This window comes from Primulina huaijiensis, chromosome 3 (assembly GCF_012295235.1).
Source record: "Primulina huaijiensis isolate GDHJ02 chromosome 3, ASM1229523v2, whole genome shotgun sequence".
Classification (NCBI taxonomy): domain Eukaryota; kingdom Viridiplantae; phylum Streptophyta; class Magnoliopsida; order Lamiales; family Gesneriaceae; genus Primulina; species Primulina huaijiensis.
The window spans coordinates 25905380-25928651 of record NC_133308.1 but is presented as its reverse complement, the minus strand read 5'-3'; the positions used below and the strand labels follow the sequence as shown (position 1 = coordinate 25928651).

The following is a 23272-nucleotide window of genomic DNA, read 5'->3' as shown; positions in this document are numbered from 1 at the left end:
TGACACCAACTGGTAAGGATGTAATCGAGTCGGGCCGAACTCTTGAATGTATGAGCTTGGTTAGTTTATAATTGAGCCGAGCTCGAGCTTTATTTAATGAATATATACATGGCTCACGAGCTTATTCAAGTCTTTCTCGAGCCTAAACAAACTTAATAAATATGAATTATACATTTAAATTTTCATTAAATTAATTAAAAAGTAAATTATATATTTAAAGAAAAATATATTATTCTTATTAAAATTTGTAAATTTATTATAATAAATAAATTTAATAGATTTTTCTATATATTTCATAAATAATATGCAAAATCAATAAATCAAATATCAAAACTATTATTTTTTCATTTAAAAGATTACTCATGAACTTACCAACGAACATGTTCACGAGCTAACGAGCCGAGTACTGTAAAGCTTGAGTTTAGTTCGTTTATCTTAACGAGCCTCATTAAACGAGCTCAAACGAGCTTTTATCGAATCGAGCTTTGAATAGCTCACAAACGGTTTGGTTCGTTTACATCTCTACCAACTGGCAACTACTGCTTTGTTGAGTCATTTAATATCATACCTAAAAAATCTGAAACATTTTTTAAAAAAAGTTGGTTTGCACCCATATCTTTTGGGTTTTGTCATTACGTTAACTTCATGTTTATTTAACTTTTAGTATTATTTAGTTAGTGTGTTGATGTGTATAACATTATTCATCGATTATTTTTGGTATCATGTAAGTATTCACGTGCAATAATAATATTAGAAATTTAGAAAAATAATGCGAATTCACTGTACTCGGATCCAAGATGGATAATTAGTGGATTAAATTCAAAATAGATTAACTTAAAAGGACAAATTGACTAATTTTTTCTACATATTAAGGAAATTAGATTTCACATTGTTATTTTTCATAGCAAAATTAAATAATTATATATACAATACAATACAATATTATAAACGACGAACTGATTTGGTATGTCAACGTGATATCAAAATAGTTTTCCAATTTTGCCCCTCATATCACATGTGGTGTAAAGGATTGGGCAAATTTTTCACTAATGTCCACACCTACCCCCCAACCTCCTGAAAATGATACAAATCTATCCACATAATTAGGTATACATTTCATTCGATTTGTGGAAACAATTTGCCACGACAAAACAACCATATATACGGTATAAAATAATCCGCCAATATTTTTTACATCTCCAAGAAAAATTAGTTCTTGATGTCGATTACTTATCACACATCTGACATCTTTAAAATCTAAATGTCAAGATGATATATCGAGTACGAGACTTGATTATAACAATCTCCTTGCTCTCATGTCCACATGTCCTAAGCTCTCAAACTACATATGTTTTCCTAAAATGCTCAACATATGTGGAAAAGCAAGACATATTAATATAAATACTTTTAAAACATATATAGAATATCTATCCCTATTTAATTTGATTAAATTGAAAAGGATTTTGAATTATTGTTGGGATTGGATTCAATTTGTGGATAGTGATTTATTATTTGGGTTTTAGTTTGACATTTTATTTGGGCTATAGCTAGATTTATATATGGGCTTTCCTTAAAATAAACGAACTTACCTGCAAACATTTTTACTGGACTTCAGATTCGAATAACAAATTTAACAAATAACTCAGTCATCCAATTATTATTAGATATTTGTAATTCTTATGTTGAAATGTGCTATTTTTTTTATTAAAAAATGATGTAATTTTTTTTGTGAGATGGGGTGATGTTGTCATTTGAAGATTAATTTATTTAGTTAGTTAAGAGTAATATTTCCACTTAGAACATAATCAGACCAATTTTAATTAGTATTAGAGAGATTCTTTATATAATAATACTTATTATTATTATAGTATAAATAATAAAGATGTATTTACTATTTGGATATTAATATATCTTTCCTTTTTAATTTCTCATATGTTTTTATATTACATTTTGTAAGAATAATAAGTGCACGAAATAATAATATACACCATAGATTGAAGTACTGTAAACAAAAGAGAATACAATAAACACGAACAATCAAATAAAAATGAATTCGAGAAAGTGGGGAAAAGAGCCATTTGGTCAGACTGAAATCGGATGTAGGTCTTTATTTTGGCGGAACAACCTAAAATTCTTTGGGTTCTTTTGTTCATCCTGCACTTATACTTGTGTTCTTGAATATGCAAATGTGCAAATTAATCGTTGCTATATTATTTCTTGATCATAATACTGAATTCAAGAGACTGGAATCAGTAGTCTTACGACTTAATTTTACAAATAAAAAGAGCCCGGCTCAACCCATAAAAGAAAAAGTATAGAAAATTCTAGTTCGAGTAGATTTAAAATCTTAATCTATCACTGAAGCCTGATTCTCGGTACGTATAACATGAACATAAAACTGAAGTACGTTTTATTGTATTTTATTTATGAATAATGTTTAGTACGTTTAATTTATAATAATTCGTTAAAATAAGACTTGTTTGAGTAAAGCATAACACGGTTTTGAACATCAGATGTAACAAATGTTTTGTCCCTTCTCGATTACCCGATTATTTAATCAAGTCCAAAAAATCTCTCCATACCTTCTTTTATTCAGGCCGAGTATCGAATTTTCAAACAGGAAATCATCTTCCTAAGATAGAAAACTGGAGTTTGATTAGTTCAATCAAAGACTATGCAATGTGTAAAGACACAAATAAACGTGTCTTATTAAATAAGATTTGATGAAATGCCACATTTTGGTTTCCATCGCTTAACATTCGATTTGTGCAACTCGAATCCAATGGTATGGTTATTGGGCTACACATTTTTTGTTTGCTGTATAAATGGAATATTCTTTAAATTGATAAAAATGCACAAATATTCATATAATTTGAATGATGAATCAATCACTTCGTTTCGATAATATAGATAACATTTATATAAACTAATTTCAAAATATCATACCCTATTTTACAAAAAATATTACAATTAATTTGACACTTCAAGCTACTTAAAAATATATATTTATTCAGTATATCAATCTTTAATTACAATTAATTTGACACTTCAAGCTACTTAATATTATCAGAATATTAACCAAAAATATTTGTAACATTTATATCCTTGAATAATGACTATAATAATTTGTTGATTTAATCCTTTCTTCTATTTTTTAATTTTTAAACCAATAATATCAAAAGTGAAAATTGTAATTTTGGTCATTTGTGTATCTATTTTTATTTTATTTTTTTTTTACCTTTTGATCTTATACATTGTCAAATTGAAGTTGTTTTAGTCTGTTTTTTCCTTTTCCCTTCAATTTTTTTCCCTGATATGGTGGTAGTAAGAAGACACTGATTTGAGATTCATATGTTCAGTTTTTGATGAAAAAACTAATAATGTGAAAAATAAAAAAAAATACATGACTAATGTCTTCAATGATATAAAAATAATATAAATAGAAAATACAAAAATATGGGACTAAGAGAATATTAAACATTTAATGTAATTATAAAATATAGTAATTTTAATGCACATGGATAACTATGCAACACAATTAGACCTAAGATTAAACATGGAAATACAATCATTCACTTGGTTTAGTGGCCCTTTCAGCTTCTATAAAAACTCACCGGTTTACTACTACTCTCTTTGTCCTTAGTTTTCGCACTTCGTACGCTCGTTCACTTCTTCTTCGGGCTATATCAAGGATTTTACGATGGCTATCGAAGATTCCAGCTGGTGGATTTACGCTCTTCCTACTTTTATAGGCTCGGAAGCCCTTCTTGATCAATGTCTCATATGTTCTCTGGCTCTGTGTTTTCTGTCTCTGTGTGTTCTTACGTGGGCCTTTACTCCCGGTGGAGTAGCTTGGAAGAATGGGAGGAACAGATATGGCACCGCCCCGATTCCCGGGCCGCGTGGGCTTCCAGTTTTCGGGAGCTTATTCACTCTAAGCCGGGGGTTGGCTCACCGTTCTTTAGCTGCCATGGCTTCAGCTTGTGAAGCTAAGGAGCTTATGGCTTTCAGCCTTGGCTCGACGCCGGTTGTGGTGGCTTCCGACCCTGCTGTAGCCAAAGAAATATTGACCTCTCCCCACTTCGCAGACCGTCCGATCAAGCAGTCGGCTCGGAGCCTCATGTTCAGTAGGGCCATCGGCTTCGCTCCCAACGGCACTTATTGGCGTCTCCTCCGCCGCATCGCCTCCTCCCACCTCTTCGCTCCTCGGAGGATTGCGGCACATGAACCCGGCCGCCAACTCGATTGTGCCACGATGCTGGAAAATATTGCCACCGAGCAAACCCTAAACGGCAGTGTGTGTTTGAGGAAGCATTTGCAGGCTGCCGCCTTGAACAACATAATGGGCAGCGTTTTCGGTAAGCGTTACGACTTTACGCGGGATACCGAAGAGTTGAGGGAGCTCAAAAGAATGGTGAGAGAAGGGTTTGAGTTATTGGGCGCTTTCAATTGGTCTGATCATCTTCCTTGGCTCTCGAATTTATACGACCCTCTACGAATCGTCGCGCGCTGCGAAGCCCTTGTGCCCCGCGTCAGGAAACTTGTGAAAGGCATTATTGAAGAACATGCATTAAAATCCCAGTCTAAAGATGTTACTGATACTGCTGATTTCGTCGATATTTTGCTATCTTTGGATGGTAATGAGAAGCTTGGGGAAGATGACATGATAGCCGTTTTGTGGGTACGTTTCTTTATCCATTAATAATTGAGTTAAATGTTGCTATTGATTCATGCATGTATACGTTTTGGATGGTTATTGGAGTAATAATTGTTAAATATGTTCTGTTTTATACGTATACAGGAAATGATTTTTAGAGGAACGGATACGACAGCTTTGTTGACTGAGTGGATAATGGCAGAACTTGTATTGCACCCTGAGGTACAACAGAAGCTGCGGGATGAACTTGATGACGCCGAACTTTGGAAACGTTGCGGGTTAACGGATGCAAACCTGGCTGCGCTGCCGTATCTTCAGGCGGTGGTGAAGGAGGCGTTAAGGATTCACCCCCCGGGGCCGCTGCTTTCCTGGGCACGTCTCTCCACGTCAGACGTGCACCTCTCCAACGGCATGGTGATCCCCGCCAACACCACCGCTATGGTCAACATGTGGGCTATAACTCACGACTCCACCGTGTTCGAGAACCCTCTCGAATTCAAGCCGGAGAGGTTCGTCCCGGAAATGGGTGGCGCTGACATCGACGTCCGCGGCGGTGATCTGAGGCTGGCCCCTTTCGGGGCCGGGAGGAGGGTGTGTCCAGGGAAGAACATGGGGCTAACGACGGTGGCGCTGTGGGTGGCGAAGCTAGTGCAGCAATTCGAGTGGGCGGCGGAGAGGTCCAATCCGGTTGACTTGGGTGAGGTGCTGAAGCTATCGTGTGAAATGAAGTATCCTTTGTCCGCTGTTGCCAAGAAAAGGAATGTTCCATCAAATTAAGGAAAAAAAGAAGTGTGTTTTTTTTAATGTATTTGTTGTGATGTCCTTTTCTTGCGTCTGAATATTTTTTGTCTTGGTTGGTGTGAGTTTTGGAATTTGATAAATTTGGTGGGAAGATATTGTAGGGAAACGGTGTCTAGTCTAGCAAGTGAAATGGTAAGATTTGGCCTTTGTGCTAGCTAGCCTAATATAGTAGGGGCATATACAAGATTGGATGGTGGCTCTCAATTTTGATCTTGTTTTGCCTTAAGAGAGCCTTCTTCGAATGTATTCGGATCTCATTCAAGATGAAATCTAAGTTCAATCTATTTTGTCGTCGATTTTACATGTATTTTATGTGTGTGGGGAATGCAAGTATTTACAACACCAGAGCCGTTTTTGGAATGATGTATATTTCGTCGAGTAAGCATATATTGTCGTGGATGGGTTAGTAAGCAATTCTGGAGTTGACATATCTTAAGTTCATAGATATTTTAACTTCTATTATGCCTTCGTTGTCCTTTTTGTAACTTTTTTTAGGATGGTTTGGATTGTGAAAATTGAAGAAGTAAATTGCAAATTCACGGCGGAATTTGGTGGTGGTATTTGAATTTATTTTATATTCATCTCTCCGAATCAAGATCTTTACCTTATTTTAATAAAAATTGGGGTTTCGAAAAATGAAATTTGTTTGCATATAATGAGTGATACCGGTTGACTGACTAAAATTTGATGAATTAAAAATTTTTACGATACTCATTTCGTCTAATTTTAGCTTTGTTTATTTCTTTTTTGAATAATTAAAAAATCATTGTAAAAATTACAAAATGGTACAAAATAATTAAATTGTTTAGTGATATATAATTTTTCAAATCGAGATATCAAAGGCGAAGGCATGCGTATAGAATAATTTATTATTCGTTTTAATGTACATTATTATTAAACGTTTGGAAATTAATTGTTTTGAAATGATAAATCATGTGAAGAATAAATAATGGTATTAGTTAATAAAGTATAGGATGTTTAATTTGAAAGCCGTGGGGAACGCAAAGAGGCAGAGAAAAGCAGACGAATATATTAACTGAGCAAATTTCAGGCCATTCAGTGTTCCTTATCCCAATAAAGATTTTATATAATAATAATATTATTATTAATTAATAATTTTATTCTTATGATAATAAGTTGGTCGCCAAATTTGATTTAAAGAATCCCTTTGCAAAAATTTATATGATAATATTTGAATATATAATTTATATTATTATTCGACTCAATTTATTTCATTTGCATACTTGTCATGTATTTGAGGTCTTTTGTGAAACGATCTCACTCACGAATCTTTATCTGTGAGACGGGTCAATCTTACCGATATTCACAATAAAAAATAATATTTTTAGTACAAAAAGTAATAATTTTCATGGTTGACTCAAATAAGAGATCCGTCTCACAAAATACGACCCCTGAGACCGTTTCACACAAATTTTTGCTTATATATTTTGATATCCTCGAGAATCATTTGTTTAAAACATGTCTCCTTAAGGAAAATTAACTTTAAGAATTTATGTTTGTAGGAGTTATAGAGCAATAGTTACTAAATACCTTTATCGTGAAATAGTCTCGTGGATTTTTATTCGTAACATAGATCAACAATGCTCATATTTATAATAAAAAATATTTTTACATAAAAAATAATATTTTTTCACAATTATCTCATAAAATTAATCCAACTCAGTTAACAATTCTAAAAACTGGTTCAGGAACGGTAACAAATTTTATATGGTAATAGTAATAATAATGATAATTAATTTCATTTTGAATGATATAATTAGGTAAAAAAAATGTCAATAGAAAAATCGAATTATACTAATTTTTGTTTGATGTACTTTATTGTTGGAAGGACTGACAGGAGATTTTAATTTGATTGACAGGATGGGTTAATCCTATCCATCCATTGGCAGTACTGTAGCCGTACGATGGTTGTGACAGTACATTAGAGAATCACACATTTGATGCTACATCTGCCGGACGCCTACCCTATCATTTTGTGTTCAACTTGCTCTAGCTTGTCCAACCTCTTGTTTTCCATTAATTATAGAACATCAAGTCTTGCTGAAAAATATTCTCTCCATATATAAATAAATTTTAAATTTGTGTGAGACAATCTTACGGATCATATTTTGTGAGACGAATATCTTATTTAGGTCATCCATGAAAAAATATTATTTTTTATGCTAAGAGTATTATTTTTATTGTGAATATCGATAAAGTTGACTCGTCTCACGGATAAAAATTCGTGAGATAGTCTCACAAAAGACCTATTCAAATTTTTTTTTAGTAATATTGATTTAATATTACACATGTTAATATTTTAATGGACGTCATATCAACATTATATTAAGACAAAAAGAGTAGCGGGTGAACAGAATTGACCATATCATATTGGATATCTAATGCATGTGAATTTTTACGTTACCACTGAACGATTTTTTGAGCGAAATATTTGCATCTGTATCGCTGAATTTTGTGTTTTTTATATGTCTTTTTAGCTTATAATTATATAATTTCGATCTGTGAAAAGATAAACTTTCATATCTTCGTTTAATCTAATGTTTATCCCAGGTTTGTAAGTTTTATTATACTTAAAAATAGTATTTATCATTGATAGCTACATCTCAGGTTTGTAGGTTTTTTTTATTATTATTATTTTGGAAAATTTTCGAAAAATTACATTCGAATTATCGTTATTACTGCTATTATTGTCATTATTATTTATTTTTTATTTTTTGGGAAGGCATGTTGATATGTAGCTATCAGTGTCCTTTGTCTGTGTAGAGTCTGTACACTGTGGTGAAAGGAATTAAGACTCGATATATGGACAACAGTTCATCCAAACTTGTTGGAGAGAAACCCCTCAATGGAGGCTTCTGAATTAAAAGATGAGAAACCAACAAATTCGTGCTTCTTTATTTGATTTTGACTCGTTGGATGATTTTTATTTTAAAAAAAAAAAAAACCAAAATTTTTATTAATTTTTTTTCCTGATAATTTTTTTTTCATTTAAACAAATATGACAAAATATTATAATTTTCACTGAAAACAACATTAAACTTATCAACCATTACCTGAATTTATCGAATAATTGGGATGAGATTATTGGGTCCAATAACTACTCAATTGTATTATTTAAAATATTTGAATTGTATCGTCTATAGTTTTTATTACAGCTACAAGCAATCAGCCTTATAACTTGGCATTTGAGCTGCTAGACGAGTTAAATTATTATAGCGGCACCATCTAGAATTTTTGGTAAAAAAAAAAAGCAGACAAACAAAGGATTGATTCTACAACATTACAAATATTTCTAATGTTGAAGATTTAAAATTCAAAACATATTATCATAAAATTTAATATAATAATTTTGGTAAATGGGGAAATAGAATGGAGGCATCAATAATAATTATATTGAACTTCAAATTGGGATTTTTTTTTTTTTATATAAATAAGGATAGTATTGTTTGTTTTAGTTTATCAAGCTGACAAATCAAAAATCATATATTGTATTTTTTGTTCTACAAAATGATTATGTTAACGAGATGCAACTATCAAGAAATTATCTTATTATTATATTAACAAGCAAATGTTTATCAATACAAAAATGATCGACACAAAGTCACAAAAACTCATTAAATAGAGTCATTCATATATAAAAATTATAATAAAATTTATTATAATTCGTTTTTCAATGCCAAATGTCCCAAAAAAGTCGATTACTTGCTTTCCAAGAGGGCCGAAATCGTGTCCGCCTTCAATTACTATGTATATTTTGGGACAGGAAATTAAATGGCCTCAGATTTTTCGTGCAACTTGAATAAATTGTTGGACTTTCTAAACTTCTGTTCAGGCCATCTCCAATATATACTTCCCTTCTTATCTTTGACAATGAAGTCAAATTCTTGCAGCAGCAAAATCCACCTTACCAAGCGTGGTTTTGCATCCTTCTTGGCTGATAGGTAGCAAATAGTTGCATGGTCAGTAAAAACAACTACCTTTGTGCCGATAGGATCGGGCCTGAATTTTTCAAAGGAAAATACTATTGCNTATATATTGGAGAATATTATTATTTTTAAAAGTTATAAAAATATGTATTTTTTTATGGTTTAATTTTGTGAACCAAGTGGCACAATGACGCAAGAGCTCGGAGTTCCAAAAGGCGAACATAATCACGTGAAAATGTTAATAATTTGACTGTACCCACACCCACACGTCCCCGATTCATTTACTCCGATCCACCTATACCTTTTGCTAATTTCATGCAATTTAAAGATTGCAGAGTTATGGGTGGCTTAGCAATTACTGCCTACTCCACGCTTCCTTCCGCCACCTTCACATTAGGTCATGATTGATTCCCAATATATATCATTCAAAAATAATAATAAAAATATATGTTCAATCGAGATCTCGAGTTTAACACTCAATCGTATCGGAAAATATGAGTTTGCTTCGACTTGCTCGAAAGATGAGTTAGACGAAAAAGACTAAATAAAAGTTCAATCCGACTATGAGTTAGAGTATGGGCCATTTTGTCTATTTATCTATACTTGTTTTCGAGGAATTAAAAAAAAATTCCAATTCGATTCATATATACGTTTTTTAAATTATTTGAGTAAACCCTAGATTTAATTATATGATTTTTTAGAAAATAAAAATTTGGAGGTATTTTGGATTGTCAGGCTATGGAGCCGTAGGTTGAGAGTAGGGAGCAGCTTTAATCCTAAGGAGTAAAGATATACATGCAGAGGGAAGTGATTGGGGGTACCCTAACCCAATTATATGAAATGTGTGCCAAAAATCTGATCAATATCTTCTTTACCATTTGGTTGTCTAATTTAAATTTTAAAAATAACAATCAAAATAAAATAATTATAATTCATGGAACTACATATACTAATTTGTCGGTTGGATTATTTTAACAAGTTTTTATGTTGTTGGAAAGTAAATGATATCGAAACATGTGTTTGAGTAGTTGTATGATTTAAAGATGTTGATTTGTATAATTATACATATTTATTTTTTTTTGGTAAAACGATATGTGATCTCGGTGCTCTGTATAATCAGAGGCGTATCTGTGTTCAATGGGGTCTGAAACGAAAATTTAAAAATGAGTTTTTTTGTTGGTATAAATAATATTAAAATTCATTTATCAAATAAACAAGAAATAACATATTACATACAAAACAAGTCAATAAATATTTGAAATAATTATATAAATAATAAAAGTCTAGCTATTTTACAGGAAAAATATATATCGAATTTGTATAATCCAGTTTTCGGATCGTTTCTTTGTTAATCAACATTATAACTAGCTCATGTAATTTATTTTGTACATTATTGATCGAAGATAAGTATTTACTAACTTCAACTTCGATAAGTTTTTTATGCTTATGCAACTGTTACTAGGATAGTTAACAAAATCTTATAGGTATTATAAGTATTTTGATAATAAATCATTCAATTTTGTCAAATATTATAGCATCTTAAAAAATTATTGAAACGTATTTTATATATCTCTCAAGATTTTATTACTAATAAAAATGATAGAAACATCATGATTTTTGTACATTTTAAAAAAAAAAAGATATTGAAGAATCATAATAGGTCGATGATGAGTTCCTGGGAAGGTGATTGGGGTAGTGAATGCAGCCCCATTCACGTGGTAGGACTAATGGCTACTTTTTGACTCTGCAAATCATCGTTGAATTGTTCAGTTTACCCATGGTAGCCACGTGATTTACCCGAGTCATATTTTTTTGGATGGATGTACTGGAACATGTTCATTTGGTTTCAATAACTTTATAATATTTGAATAATAAATTTATAATTTTAATTTGGGATGAAATAATACTAATTTTTAATCAAAATTTATAATATTTGAATAATAAATTTATAATTTTAATTTGGGATGAAATAATATTAATTTTTAATCAATTAATGTCTTAACCTACACAATTGTGTTAAAATATACAAATTATCATTTACACTACTCTCTTTATCCTAAAGATATATGTTTATTTATTTTCCACACAGATTAAGAAAATCATTAAAAAATATATTTTACATCAAACTTCTTGTTTTGTGTAATGTATACTTATGTTAGAGTAATTTTTTGGGAATCAATTTAATAATTGAGTCTAATTATTTTGTTACGTTTATTGTATCATAAAAATAATGCTGTTTTTTTATTATTTTTTTTGAAGAAAATTTTATTGTTCAACGACAAAAAGTTGTTATTAAAGGGCCGAAATTAGTTATCATAAAGGATTTTTACTTAAAAAATTGATACATCAATTGGATATTTAATAAGGGAACTCAAATGGTGGTATAGTTAGGCATCCGTTCACGCGGACCAGTTCTTGCGGTGGGGGGGGGGGGGTACATAGATTCTTATAACACGTGTTAAATCATTTTCGTAAAACGAATACGGGTTCGAAGTAGTTGCTATATGATATTATTGTATAGTTGTTAGGGCGGAACTCTTATTTGTTCTACATAGATTCTTATAACACGTTAAATCATTTTCGTAAAACGAATACGGGTTCGAAGTAGTTGCTATATGATATTATTGTATAGTTGTTAAAATTGATACTTAGTCCTAACTCAACTCAAAAAGCTAGTTCTAAGAGGGATGATTGTCCAAGTACATATATGCAATTCTCACGAATTTTATTCAACCGATATGAGACAACTAACATACTACGCATGCTCATGAATAAACATCTGGAGGGTGAAGTTTACAAATGACCCAACTATTGACAGTTCAATAAATATGATGAAACATGAGCTCTGATACCATTTTAAAATTTATATTTGATCTTAAATCAACCCCCAAAAACTAGCTTTGGGAGAGATGATTGTTCAAGTGGATATATGAAAATCTCGTATGTTTTATCCAATCGCTATGAGATAACTAATAACAGTGACGCTTGTGTTTCTATTGTGCATCCATCCCAGCAAATAATATAAAAGTGGTTGTTCTTAGAAGATCATTTTGAAGACATGTCACCAAACAAAGCACCGTATACTTTCGGGGAGAAGATGGAAAAATTTACAAACGAACCCAGAGACAGAACACTCTTACCAAATGACCAAATCATGGCATTAAGACCTACTATCGATCAATTAAAGGACCGAAAATTTATACATTATACAATTTTAAAATTTCTATAATTATCTAAAACGGATCCGAGGAAAAGAAAATGTATATAAATAAAAAAAAACCATGGATAAACATTCGTGCGACAAGTTGTTTGGTCAGCAAAATTGACCTAGAAAAAACAAACGTACGTGGGGGATCCAAACATATGAAATATGATCTTAATGTTGGATTGTAGGGATAAGTGAACAGTAGAATTTAATGAGAAAGACAATGCAAGCATGCATGCATGCACCCCAAATATCTCAAGCTATCCCCTATCACAAATTTAATCCCTGATACCTTTCAGATTTCACATTATATTTCTGTTTGTCCCAAATCCTAATATTTATTACATGTTTGTTTGGTAGGAAGCATGGGCTTTTGTGCTCCACGTGCATTGTAAAAACTAACAAATGTATTAACCCATATTAATCATTAATCGAACGTTAATTGTACACATAAATATGATTAATATAGTACAATATATCATGTAACAATTATCGGAATCATGTCATCGATGTGTAGTGTCATGTCTGTATTCTTACGAAAATCTGATTAAAAATGCTTAAAAAAACTAATTTATTTCGGGAAAACTGCATTTTTGATAATTTTTGTTATTAGATCTAAGTCTTAATCTTATATTTTTCGATTTTCGAAAATTTTAGTCACTTTTCATTCTAAGTGTTGTTATGATACGACATATATCAATGCAGTATTAGTGCGCATTAGCAATACGTCGAAAATATGACTAAAGTTGTGGAAAAATAAAACAAATATAACAGACGAATACTGATATTTTACCGCTTAAGAGACCAAAATCGTAAAAAAAAACATACATGATTAAAAATATTATTTTACCTTTATAGCACTAACACCAAAATTTGCAACATCAGCACACATGATTTCTTGAAATAATCGTGTCGTGGCCTACTGTTTAAATCACATCAAAATATATTATGGAACAAATGAGAGCCCGTGTACGTATAATATATAAAGTTTTGGATTTAATAATCCCTATATATAAAGATGTCCTCGTTTTTTAATTTTTTTCCCAAAATTAATAAGTATTTCATGTTTTATTAGTCCAAAATTCAACTACGTGCCACGAAACCTTTGATCATCTGCGTCGGCCATACTGCCGACATTGAGAATTTCCACGAATGGTTCATGAATTTGTCTAATCAGACAATAATAATAATATAGTATGGGACAAGTCTAATTTATCAATCAGTATTGTCCTCGTACTCAACAATCACCATCGACTACTAGTAACATTGCAATCTCTCTCACAAACTTTCTATTTGCATGTAATGAAGGGTACAATATATCTACCGAGTGAAATATACCTTATAAATAAATTACATGAAAAATAATACAAGAAGGAGAAAATTTAAAATCTTCTATCTCCGAGCTCACGTACGCAAAAGCATATTTAGTATAGCTTGTCTTTATGTTAATTAATTGACAAAAAAAAGTTACAGAAGACATGGATTTGTCGTCTGATCTGAGAAGAACGGCGCCGGAATTTCTCACATATTTTATTTACTCAAATAATATAATTAATTCAGATCGGTGCGTGGTTTCTNAATTTTGATAAGAACATCTACGTAAGTATCGTCGTATTAATCATCGTTGTGATATTATGTGCGGAAGGTTTGTGACATAATCTCTCGTTGGTTTATATAAAGGATCTTTGTCACTCACAATTATAGGAGTTCAAGCTTCAAAGTAATTGACTCGGTAATCAATTAATACCAAATTAGTATAAATTATGAAGTTCCCAATCCAATAATTGAAGGAAATCTTTTTTTTTAAAAAAAATTTATATATGATCGGTTTTTAGCCAATTTGACAATATTTTATTCAAAGTCAACCTTTGAATAAAGACAGTGTATTGGCCTTAATTAGAGAAGGGGACAATGAATCTGCGTTTGTTTTGTCTTCTCCTTCCTTATGAAGAGTAACAAAGGTTTTGAAGTGTGTGCTTTTTAACTTATGGTTGGAACTTGGAGCATGAAATGATTGAATAATTTTTGGGCAAGCAACTCTTATATTTCATTTCCAACCATTAATTTATTAGTTGAAAGGAGATTTAAGAAAAGTCACAATGTCAGTTGATCATGTGTTCGAATCTCCTTGTTAATATTTTCTCGGTCGAATCTATCATATAATATTTGTTTAATATGATTTACCTGATTGACGTTATTTACATGCTACTGTTTAAACCTAAGATTTTATCCGTAACAACTATGAAGTTTCCGTCACCCAAATAAGGAAAGTAATGTATATCCTTTTTATATTATTGCAATTGATGCCAATTATTAATGATATAGATACGAGGGAAAAAATAAAAATGAAAATTATTCCATATGCTTAAATTATTGGATTTATTTGGTTTGTGACACAAGAAAAAGTGAAATTAAATTGAATGAATTATCAATTTACCAAAATAACCAAATTGCATCCATTACTTGGTCAATGAAACTTTTGTGTTATTATTATTTAGGGTTGAAAAAAGGCCTGTTTAGGCCCAATTTAACCCGAAGAAGTGGCCCATATATCGGCTTATGGGGTTAGCCCGTCCGTTAGAAGGACAGTTAAATCATATTGAGTGTGCCTACAGCAATTTTGTTAGTTATTTAAAGTAATTTAAAATATAAATAATTAATTACAAATTTTCTGAAATTGTTTCTAAAAGAAACTTATCATCTCTAAAAATAAGCTACTTGTGTTTTATAAATATTTTTGAAAAAATAGGCCATGATAATTTAATATTTAAAATTATAGAAATTACGTTCAAAACAAACCCAATATTTGACTTTATCACGCCCCGAGACCGGGACGTATAACACTGACGTTGTTTCATAATCACAAAATTGTAAAACAAGAAGCATCAGAAGTACAGAATTTCCAAACTAATATATTAAGTCATAAATAGAAAATATTGTTTTTACAACTCTTAAATAATTACAGAATTTTTCACAAAAGCATAATGTAAAACGTTAAATATGGTGCAAGCATACAACTTAAAATAAACTAATAACAAAATTGAAACTTAAACAATAGCAACAGGCTTTTTTTTCCTTAATATCCCCAGAGAACCGAGTTTGTTCTTCACCTTCTAACTGATTTTCATTCTTATCTGAGAGGAGGCGATTGGGTGAGTGACATGGTCGTCGCTCAGTAAACAGGAAAATTCTCACAGTCTTTAAAATCATTTTTTCAACAAAAACAATAATATCATATATATATATACATGAATATTCTTATTTTTCATGAATAAACATGTATCAGAATTATGCACTGAATGAATTATCAATTTTATGACTAACTGATATTTGTCCCCCTATATATTCTCTCTTCTAAAGAGTGATGCCAGGAATAAAAAATCAAGTATGTTCAGAATATAGATTCTTATCATTAGTTCACAAAGTTCCAATGCTTCTAAAATACAAATTTTAGAAATCCTATTTTAAAAACATATAATACATATATGCTTGTCATTTTAAAACATATACATCGAGTGAAAACAAAAGCCCATTTACTTGGTTGTTCTTGAATAAAAAAACATGTAACATGAACTTTTCTTGGTTCAAACTATGCTTGGACATAACTTCGAATAAATATTATGAAAGCACTTTTACTCGAAAATGTGGTAGAATTTCGTCTCACTTGCTGCCGGTGAAGCTCGAAAAATTATGAAATGTGATGTTTATTGTGTTGTTTTTGTCTAGCTTAAGGTCCATATTTTCATTACCATTTATTCAATTTAAATGTCATTATTTTGCTCTTATGATGGTTGTTACAAGTTCATGTATATTCAGCTGTATATGTCATTTAGAATTCTTGTGCTTAATCGTGCCATCATTTTTCGGTCTTCACAGGTTTTTTGAGAGACGATCTCACATATTTTTATTAATGAGATGAGTTAACTCTGCCCATATTTACAATAAAATTTAATACTTTTGGTATATAAAATAATATTTTTTCATGAATTTCTAAAATAGAAGATCTATATCATAAAATTGACCAATAAGATTATCTAACAATAGTCTTGGTGTTGGTTTTATATTAATCCAAATTATCTATAATCTAAGCATTGAGATCATTTGACTTGTTTATGTTCTCTTGATTTCTAGAAGTTGTTCTTCTATCTAAATGATTTAAGAATTTAATATTGAAATATACCTTTAAAACTAAATAAAATATTTATTAAATAAAATAAAAGCGTTAAATTTGTATTAATAAATATTTGATTTGACATACGTAAAATATTTTAAATGACATAATAATCTTAATTATATCCAAGATACTGATAAAATGCTTGTAAATAACTATGATTATAAATTATATGAGCATAAAAATATAAATAGAATTTAAAATCATGAAAAATATTAAAACTTTTTAAAAAAAGAAATAATGAAAATGATAAAAAGGAGAACATTAATATTTAGTTAAATTGAATGATATAAACGTCAGATTTATGTTATTTCTCTAAAATATATGTTTCAAGAACTGACTTTAATAGGAAAAAAAATCGCAATACCTAAAAGTGAAAGTGGGCATGAAAATAATCGATGAAAACGAAAACTATCGTAGTATCATTCTCTCCGGATGGCTGGAAAATGTAAACTCTCCAAACATGATGATTCAGCTATCCTCGTGTCCCATGGAAATTCCTTGACTTCCCCAAATTTTTGTTTGTCGGGGTGATAAACAGCGTATTTTCCACCCCACGGCAGATCTTGAAACACAATCTCGTTTTCACTCGTCAAGCACAATGGGATACCAGCGTAAAAGAATTCGCTCTCCTCCTCTTCCGGTGGCTCCCCCATATCCACCGACGCTAGCTTCATCCAACGTTTACGGCCACCACCGTGTTCGTGTTCTTTCAGCAACCATATCCTAATCACAAACCCTTCAAAACGAGTGTAGAGACACAAATTTCCTGTCAAGTTTGTCAAAAAAAAAAACGTGTGATGCTCCAAATCCTCGGGTCCATGCAGTTTCTTTAACAAGTCATATTTAGGATCAAAGTACACTATTCCAGTATATGGAAAAGGGGACGAACACTTTGACATAACCCAGTATACAACTCCATTAACGTAAGTCCCCTCACGACGTACGCATCCTGTCAATTCGCTTCGTCTCTCGACCCAACTATCGTTTTTAATGGAATAAACCAAGTATCTTCCGCCTCGAAAAACAACTATAAACTTATAATCATCTTCATATTTATCGAAGCAAAGCCCATAACTTTCCGAACGACAGAAACGGGTGGCGTGTATCTCATCAGAGAACGGACAAGAAAAAGTCGAGATATTTCTCGTGAATGGATTCAGTAACACAAACTTCTTCTTGAGGGTCTCTCGATTGGTGTGCTCGAACAGAAGTATCCCTTCACAGCTGCATAAAATGTGGTCAAACTTGTATTCTTCCGGCTGAAATTGGAAGACCGATTCCATGTAAAATTCATGGCCTTTAAACTTAATCAAACAGTATGTGTCGCCTTCAAATGAATAACTGGCAAAAAAGCATCGGGAATTCGAGATATTTGATTGTTTGGAGTGCGTTTCGGCGAATCCCGGATCTTTGATCATCGCGTTCCATGATTTGCAGACGGTTTTAAACCGGAGAAGAGACTTAATGGGTAACCTTGAGAGAATGTTTTCTAATACATCGTATGGAAAATCATGCGTGCTTTGCTGATTCTCCATTCTCAGGAGTTTGAGACTTTCAATACGAGAGAATATTTTGCTACAAAATTATGATGAAGAAATAGTTATAAAGATACATCGTTATCTTTATATTCTCATTAAACCGTAAAGATTTGGAAAACTAACAAATTAAATTATTTGTGTATTAGCAAAGCGTAAAATCTATAAATTCAAATATTTGGATAACAAGATTTTGTATGACAAGGCAACTCTTGAGCAGCAATCCACGCATTAACGGAAAGTTGAATTTTCGACATAATTAATTATTATTTTTAGATTTTTAACTTAATAATCATGAATAAAACTAAATATTGTTATTTTTTTTTTTTAAAAAAAAATGAGTTTAGATAATGTTTCCAAATTATTTTATCAATAACTAAGAATCCTTATTTATTTAAATAATGATAGATACAAATCTATAAATAGAACGATTAAGATATATTTTCTCAATCTACAATATATATACTATATTATTGAATTTGAGCACCTCGTACTAGTTAATGTGACACCAAAATTTATTTACAGTTTTACTCTTGCACAATATTTATCATGTAACTTTGTTGGCGTAGATTTATAAGTAATTTTCGTACGTCTCATCGTTTTTTTCCCGATTTTCTCAATTTATCTTTATTTTATCTCGAAGTTCAAACTATCTCATTAAAATCGTATCTAATCTATAAGTATTATATCTTAACAAAATAATATATATATATTTTTTCAAAAATTATCGAACACAAAAACTTTTGATATATATGCACCCATCACGTGCCAAATGACACTAGTACTATATAAGCATTAGGGTCAAATGTTTTGGTAGGTTGGTATAATCTCTTTTCTTGTTTTTGGTACCATTTTTCCCCCAATTTTTTATTTTCCCCCTCAAATTTCTGTATTTACTATATTGGCTTTAATTTTGTTTATTCCATTTTTCATTTATTTTTTCTTTTTTTGGTTTACATTTAAAAAAATTAAATGTACAAACACACAACACATGCACTCGAGTATCAGTTTTAATAGAAAATATATCTACATTATTAATTACATTCAACAATCATATCGTAACACTTAACTTAGATTATTACTTACATAGCAACTACTTCGTTAAAACTCTTATTTGGCAACATTGCTTGGAAACTACATCGATCTCTTTCACTGAATCATTTCAAATTATTTATCCTCGAGTTGTAACTTATTTTTGTCTTTCCATATACATAAACTTTTGAACTAATTGGTCGACCATGCTTCTTACGTATTTTAATTTTAATAAAGAAAAATTAAGATTTTGATATTGTAAGTTGGATATTTTAGATTATAGTCATGTATCTTGCCAGACGTTCATTCAGCAACTTGATTTTTTTTTTTTCGGTTTTGTTTATTTTTTCGTTATGAGACACTTAACTCAAATATTGCTTATTTGATATCGATTATCTCTGCTATAGCTCATATGATGCAAATAAAAAAACATATGTTACAAACATTAAAATTCATCTAAACAAAAATAAGTAGAAAACGACTAGGTATATTTTAATACATGTAATATATTTTTCTATTGTCACATGAATCATGTAGAAGGACATCAATAGCAAATGAACAATATTTGTTGGATTTAATGATTATGGACAAAAACTTACCAAAAAAGTTTAGGGATAATAATCAAAATATGTAAAGTTAAAGGACTAAAATCTAAAACACAACCAAAATCATAATTTTATCTATTTCTATACATAAAAAATTAAACTATCATGTTAAACCATGACAAAATAAAGATCAAGGGTCCATCAATTTCAAATATAAAAAAAAAAAAACATATTAAAATCAAACTAATGCAGTTTATCATTCCACTTCGTCAAAGTAATAAAAAATATTCTTGGCTATGTCCTATTCTTAATAGAAAACCAAAAAACAACAATATCTGCAAATGAAAGTTCTCTCATGCATAAAAACCGATTAAACCCGGAAAAAGAAGATGGAGAAAAAGATAATTGATTTGAGAGCTATATCATTCTCTCCGGATGGCTGGAAAATGCAAACTCTCCAAACATGAGGATCCAATCATCACAGTGTCAAACGGAAGTTTCTTAATTTCCCCAAATTTTTGTTTTTCAGTGTGATAAACAACGTATGTCATAGACCACGGATTTTGAAACACAACCTCGTTTTCACTCGTCAAGTACAATGCCCTACAAGGGAGAAATAATTTGCTCTCGTCGTCTTCCGGTGGCTCGAAGTTATCCGCCGTCATTAGCTTCATCCAACGTTTACGGCCATCGTGTTCGTGTTCTTTCAGCAAAAATATCCTAATGACTGACTTTTCATGACGAGTGTACAGACACAAATTCCCTCTCAAGTTTGTCAAATCAAAATTGACATGCTTCAAATCCTCCGGTCCACGCAGTTGCTTTAACAAGTCATCTTTAGGATCAAAATATACTATTTCACCACGTGAAAAAAGGGACAAACACTTTGCCATAATCCAGTACACAACTCCATTGACATAAGTCCCGCTGCGACATACATATCCTCTCAATTCGCTCTGTCTCTCGATCCAATTATCGTTTTTAACTGAATAAACTAAGTATCTTCCACCTCGTAAAACAGATACAAACTTGTAATCATCTTCATATTTATCGAAGCAAAGCCCATACCAGCCACAAAAACCAATACGGTTGTCAAGTATTTCATCATAAAACGGACAAGAAAAAGTCGAGTAGTTTCTCGTGAATGGGTTCAGCAACACAAACTTCCTCTCGCGGGTCTCTCGATAAATGTTCTCGAACAGAAGTATCCCTTCACAGCCGCATAAATAGTAGGCATGTTTGTACTCTTCCAACTGAAACAGCCCGACCGATTCCATGTAAAATTCATGGCCTTTAAACTTCATCAAACTGTATGTCTTCTCTCCAGTACATGAAAAACCGACGAAGAAGCATTGGGAATTCGAAAGATTTGATTGCTTGGAGTGAGTTCCTGCGAATCCCGGATCCTTGATCATGGCGTTCCATGATTTGCAGACGGTTTTAAACCGGAGAAGAGACTTAACGGGTAATCTTGAGAGAATGTTTTCTAATATATCGTATGGAAAATCATGCGTGGTTTGCTGATTCTTCATTCTCAAGAGTTCGAGGACATTCGATAGGAGAAAATATTTTGCTGCAAAATTGTCATAAATAACTAGTTTTAAAGATACAATGTATTTATATTCCGTAAAGATTTGAATAACTAACAAATTAAATTATTTGTAAATTAACAAAACGTAAAATCTATAAATTTCTAATATTTGGAAAACAAGATATCGTATAACAACGCAAATCTTCACGCATGAATGGACATTCGAATTTCCGACATAATTAATTATTATTTTAAACTTAATAATCATAAGTAAAATTAAAAATGTGATAAAGTTTTTTTTTTGAAAAGGTAAGCTTGTAATTATTTTAAGATAAATCGTTCATTACAAACTCAACCAACCAATAAGGAAAATCACCATTCAACCAAACAAAGGATGAAGGTGATGACGGAGAAAATTTAGCCAAATTATGGGCAACTATATTAGACAATCTAGGCTCATAAACTATTTCAGAGATAAACGGGGTTTGCACCAGCATGTTTATATCAGACGCACATGCTCCAACATAACCCAAATCATCTTGTATGGTATTGACTGCTTGCACTGCCAGTACAGAATCAGAAACAACCAGAACATCTCGAAAATTCTTTTCATAAACCAATTTAACTTCTTCACGAATAGCCAGTAACTCGCCATGGACAACAGACAGAGGTTGAGCAATCTGCTTCCCAAATGCTAGCAACAATCTCCCTTGACAATCTCGAAGGACACCCGATATGCTGTATTGACTAGAATTATCATTAACACAAGCATCAACATTGAGTTTAAAGGTACCTGCATCTGGTGTCATCCACCTCCTGTTATCCATTACACTAAGAGTAGAAACCGTCTGTTGATGAAGAGCCTTAGCTTTCTGAAAGTCTGTAAGGAAGGTTAAGCTCCAAGAGACGTCCACTGCCATATTGGTTCTGCTATCATCATGGATCAGATTTTGTCTTTCTTTCCAGATTGACCAAGTTTGGATAGCGAACTTTTCAAACTCAACCTTTGATAATTTGTCCCTCATCAAAAAACAAAAATCAATAGTACTACTCCTTTTTCCCAATCTGATGACTTGATATAGATCAGAATTTTTCCAAATTGCCTTAGATGTGAAGCAAAAAAAATAAAGAGTGGCATGTTGTGTCTTGTGTATTGGGGCAGAGCACACATGCGCCAGTAGTCGGAACATTATGCCTTTGGAGATTGAGATTTGTTGGTATAATATCATAGGAAATATACCACCAGAAAATGCGCACCTTTGGCGGAATAGAGAGACCCCACAAGAATGTCCACCAAGATTGCAACGTGAGGGTCGATTGGTGTTCTGGTTGATCAAATAATCCTTGTTGCAGGCGATATCCATTACGTACTGAATATTTCCCTTTTTCATCAAATACCCAGAATCTCGTGTCAAAACAAAGTCTGGACGGTAGAGGGATCTTGAGGATCTCACCAGCTATCCATGGGTTAAATGTATTAGAAATAAGATCCACATCCCAAGATCCGTCCTTAATCAAGGTGTCCACAGTGGAATCATTACGGTTTATCCCCTCCATCACCCCTAACTTCGATCCCACTCCTGGTATCCATTTGTCATCAAAAATTCTTATTGACTTACCATCACCAACCCTCCAAAACAGACCCCTCCCTAGAAGCCCTTTACTCCAGAATATTGATCTCCAAATATAAGATGGGTTACTACCCAAACCCGCCTCCAGCACATCACCATGTGTAAAGTACCTACCTTTAAGTAGTCGAGAGGCTAATGAATCTGGAAATCTAATCAATCTCCATACTTGCTTCGCAAAAAGCGCCCGGTTAAAATCCTCCATTCTTCTGAAACC

General features: G+C 31.8%; 2 protein-coding genes across 2 annotated transcripts; one reads left to right on the top strand and one right to left on the bottom strand.

Annotated features, from left to right (window-relative positions):
• Positions 1-3627: 3627 nt before the first annotated feature.
• LOC140972312 (cytochrome P450 78A7) lies at positions 3628-5744 on the top strand. Its single transcript, XM_073434756.1, has 2 exons — positions 3628-4681; positions 4802-5744. The coding sequence occupies exons 1-2, from the start codon at positions 3701-3703 to the stop codon at positions 5432-5434; spliced, it is 1614 nt and encodes a 537-aa protein (XP_073290857.1). The 5' UTR covers positions 3628-3700; the 3' UTR covers positions 5435-5744.
• Positions 5745-17203: 11459 nt separating this feature from the next.
• Positions 17204-18319, bottom strand: LOC140972622 (F-box/kelch-repeat protein At3g23880-like). The gene has a single exon (XM_073435014.1). The coding sequence runs from the start codon at positions 18317-18319 to the stop codon at positions 17204-17206; it is 1116 nt and encodes a 371-aa protein (XP_073291115.1).
• Positions 18320-23272: the final 4953 nt, after the last annotated feature.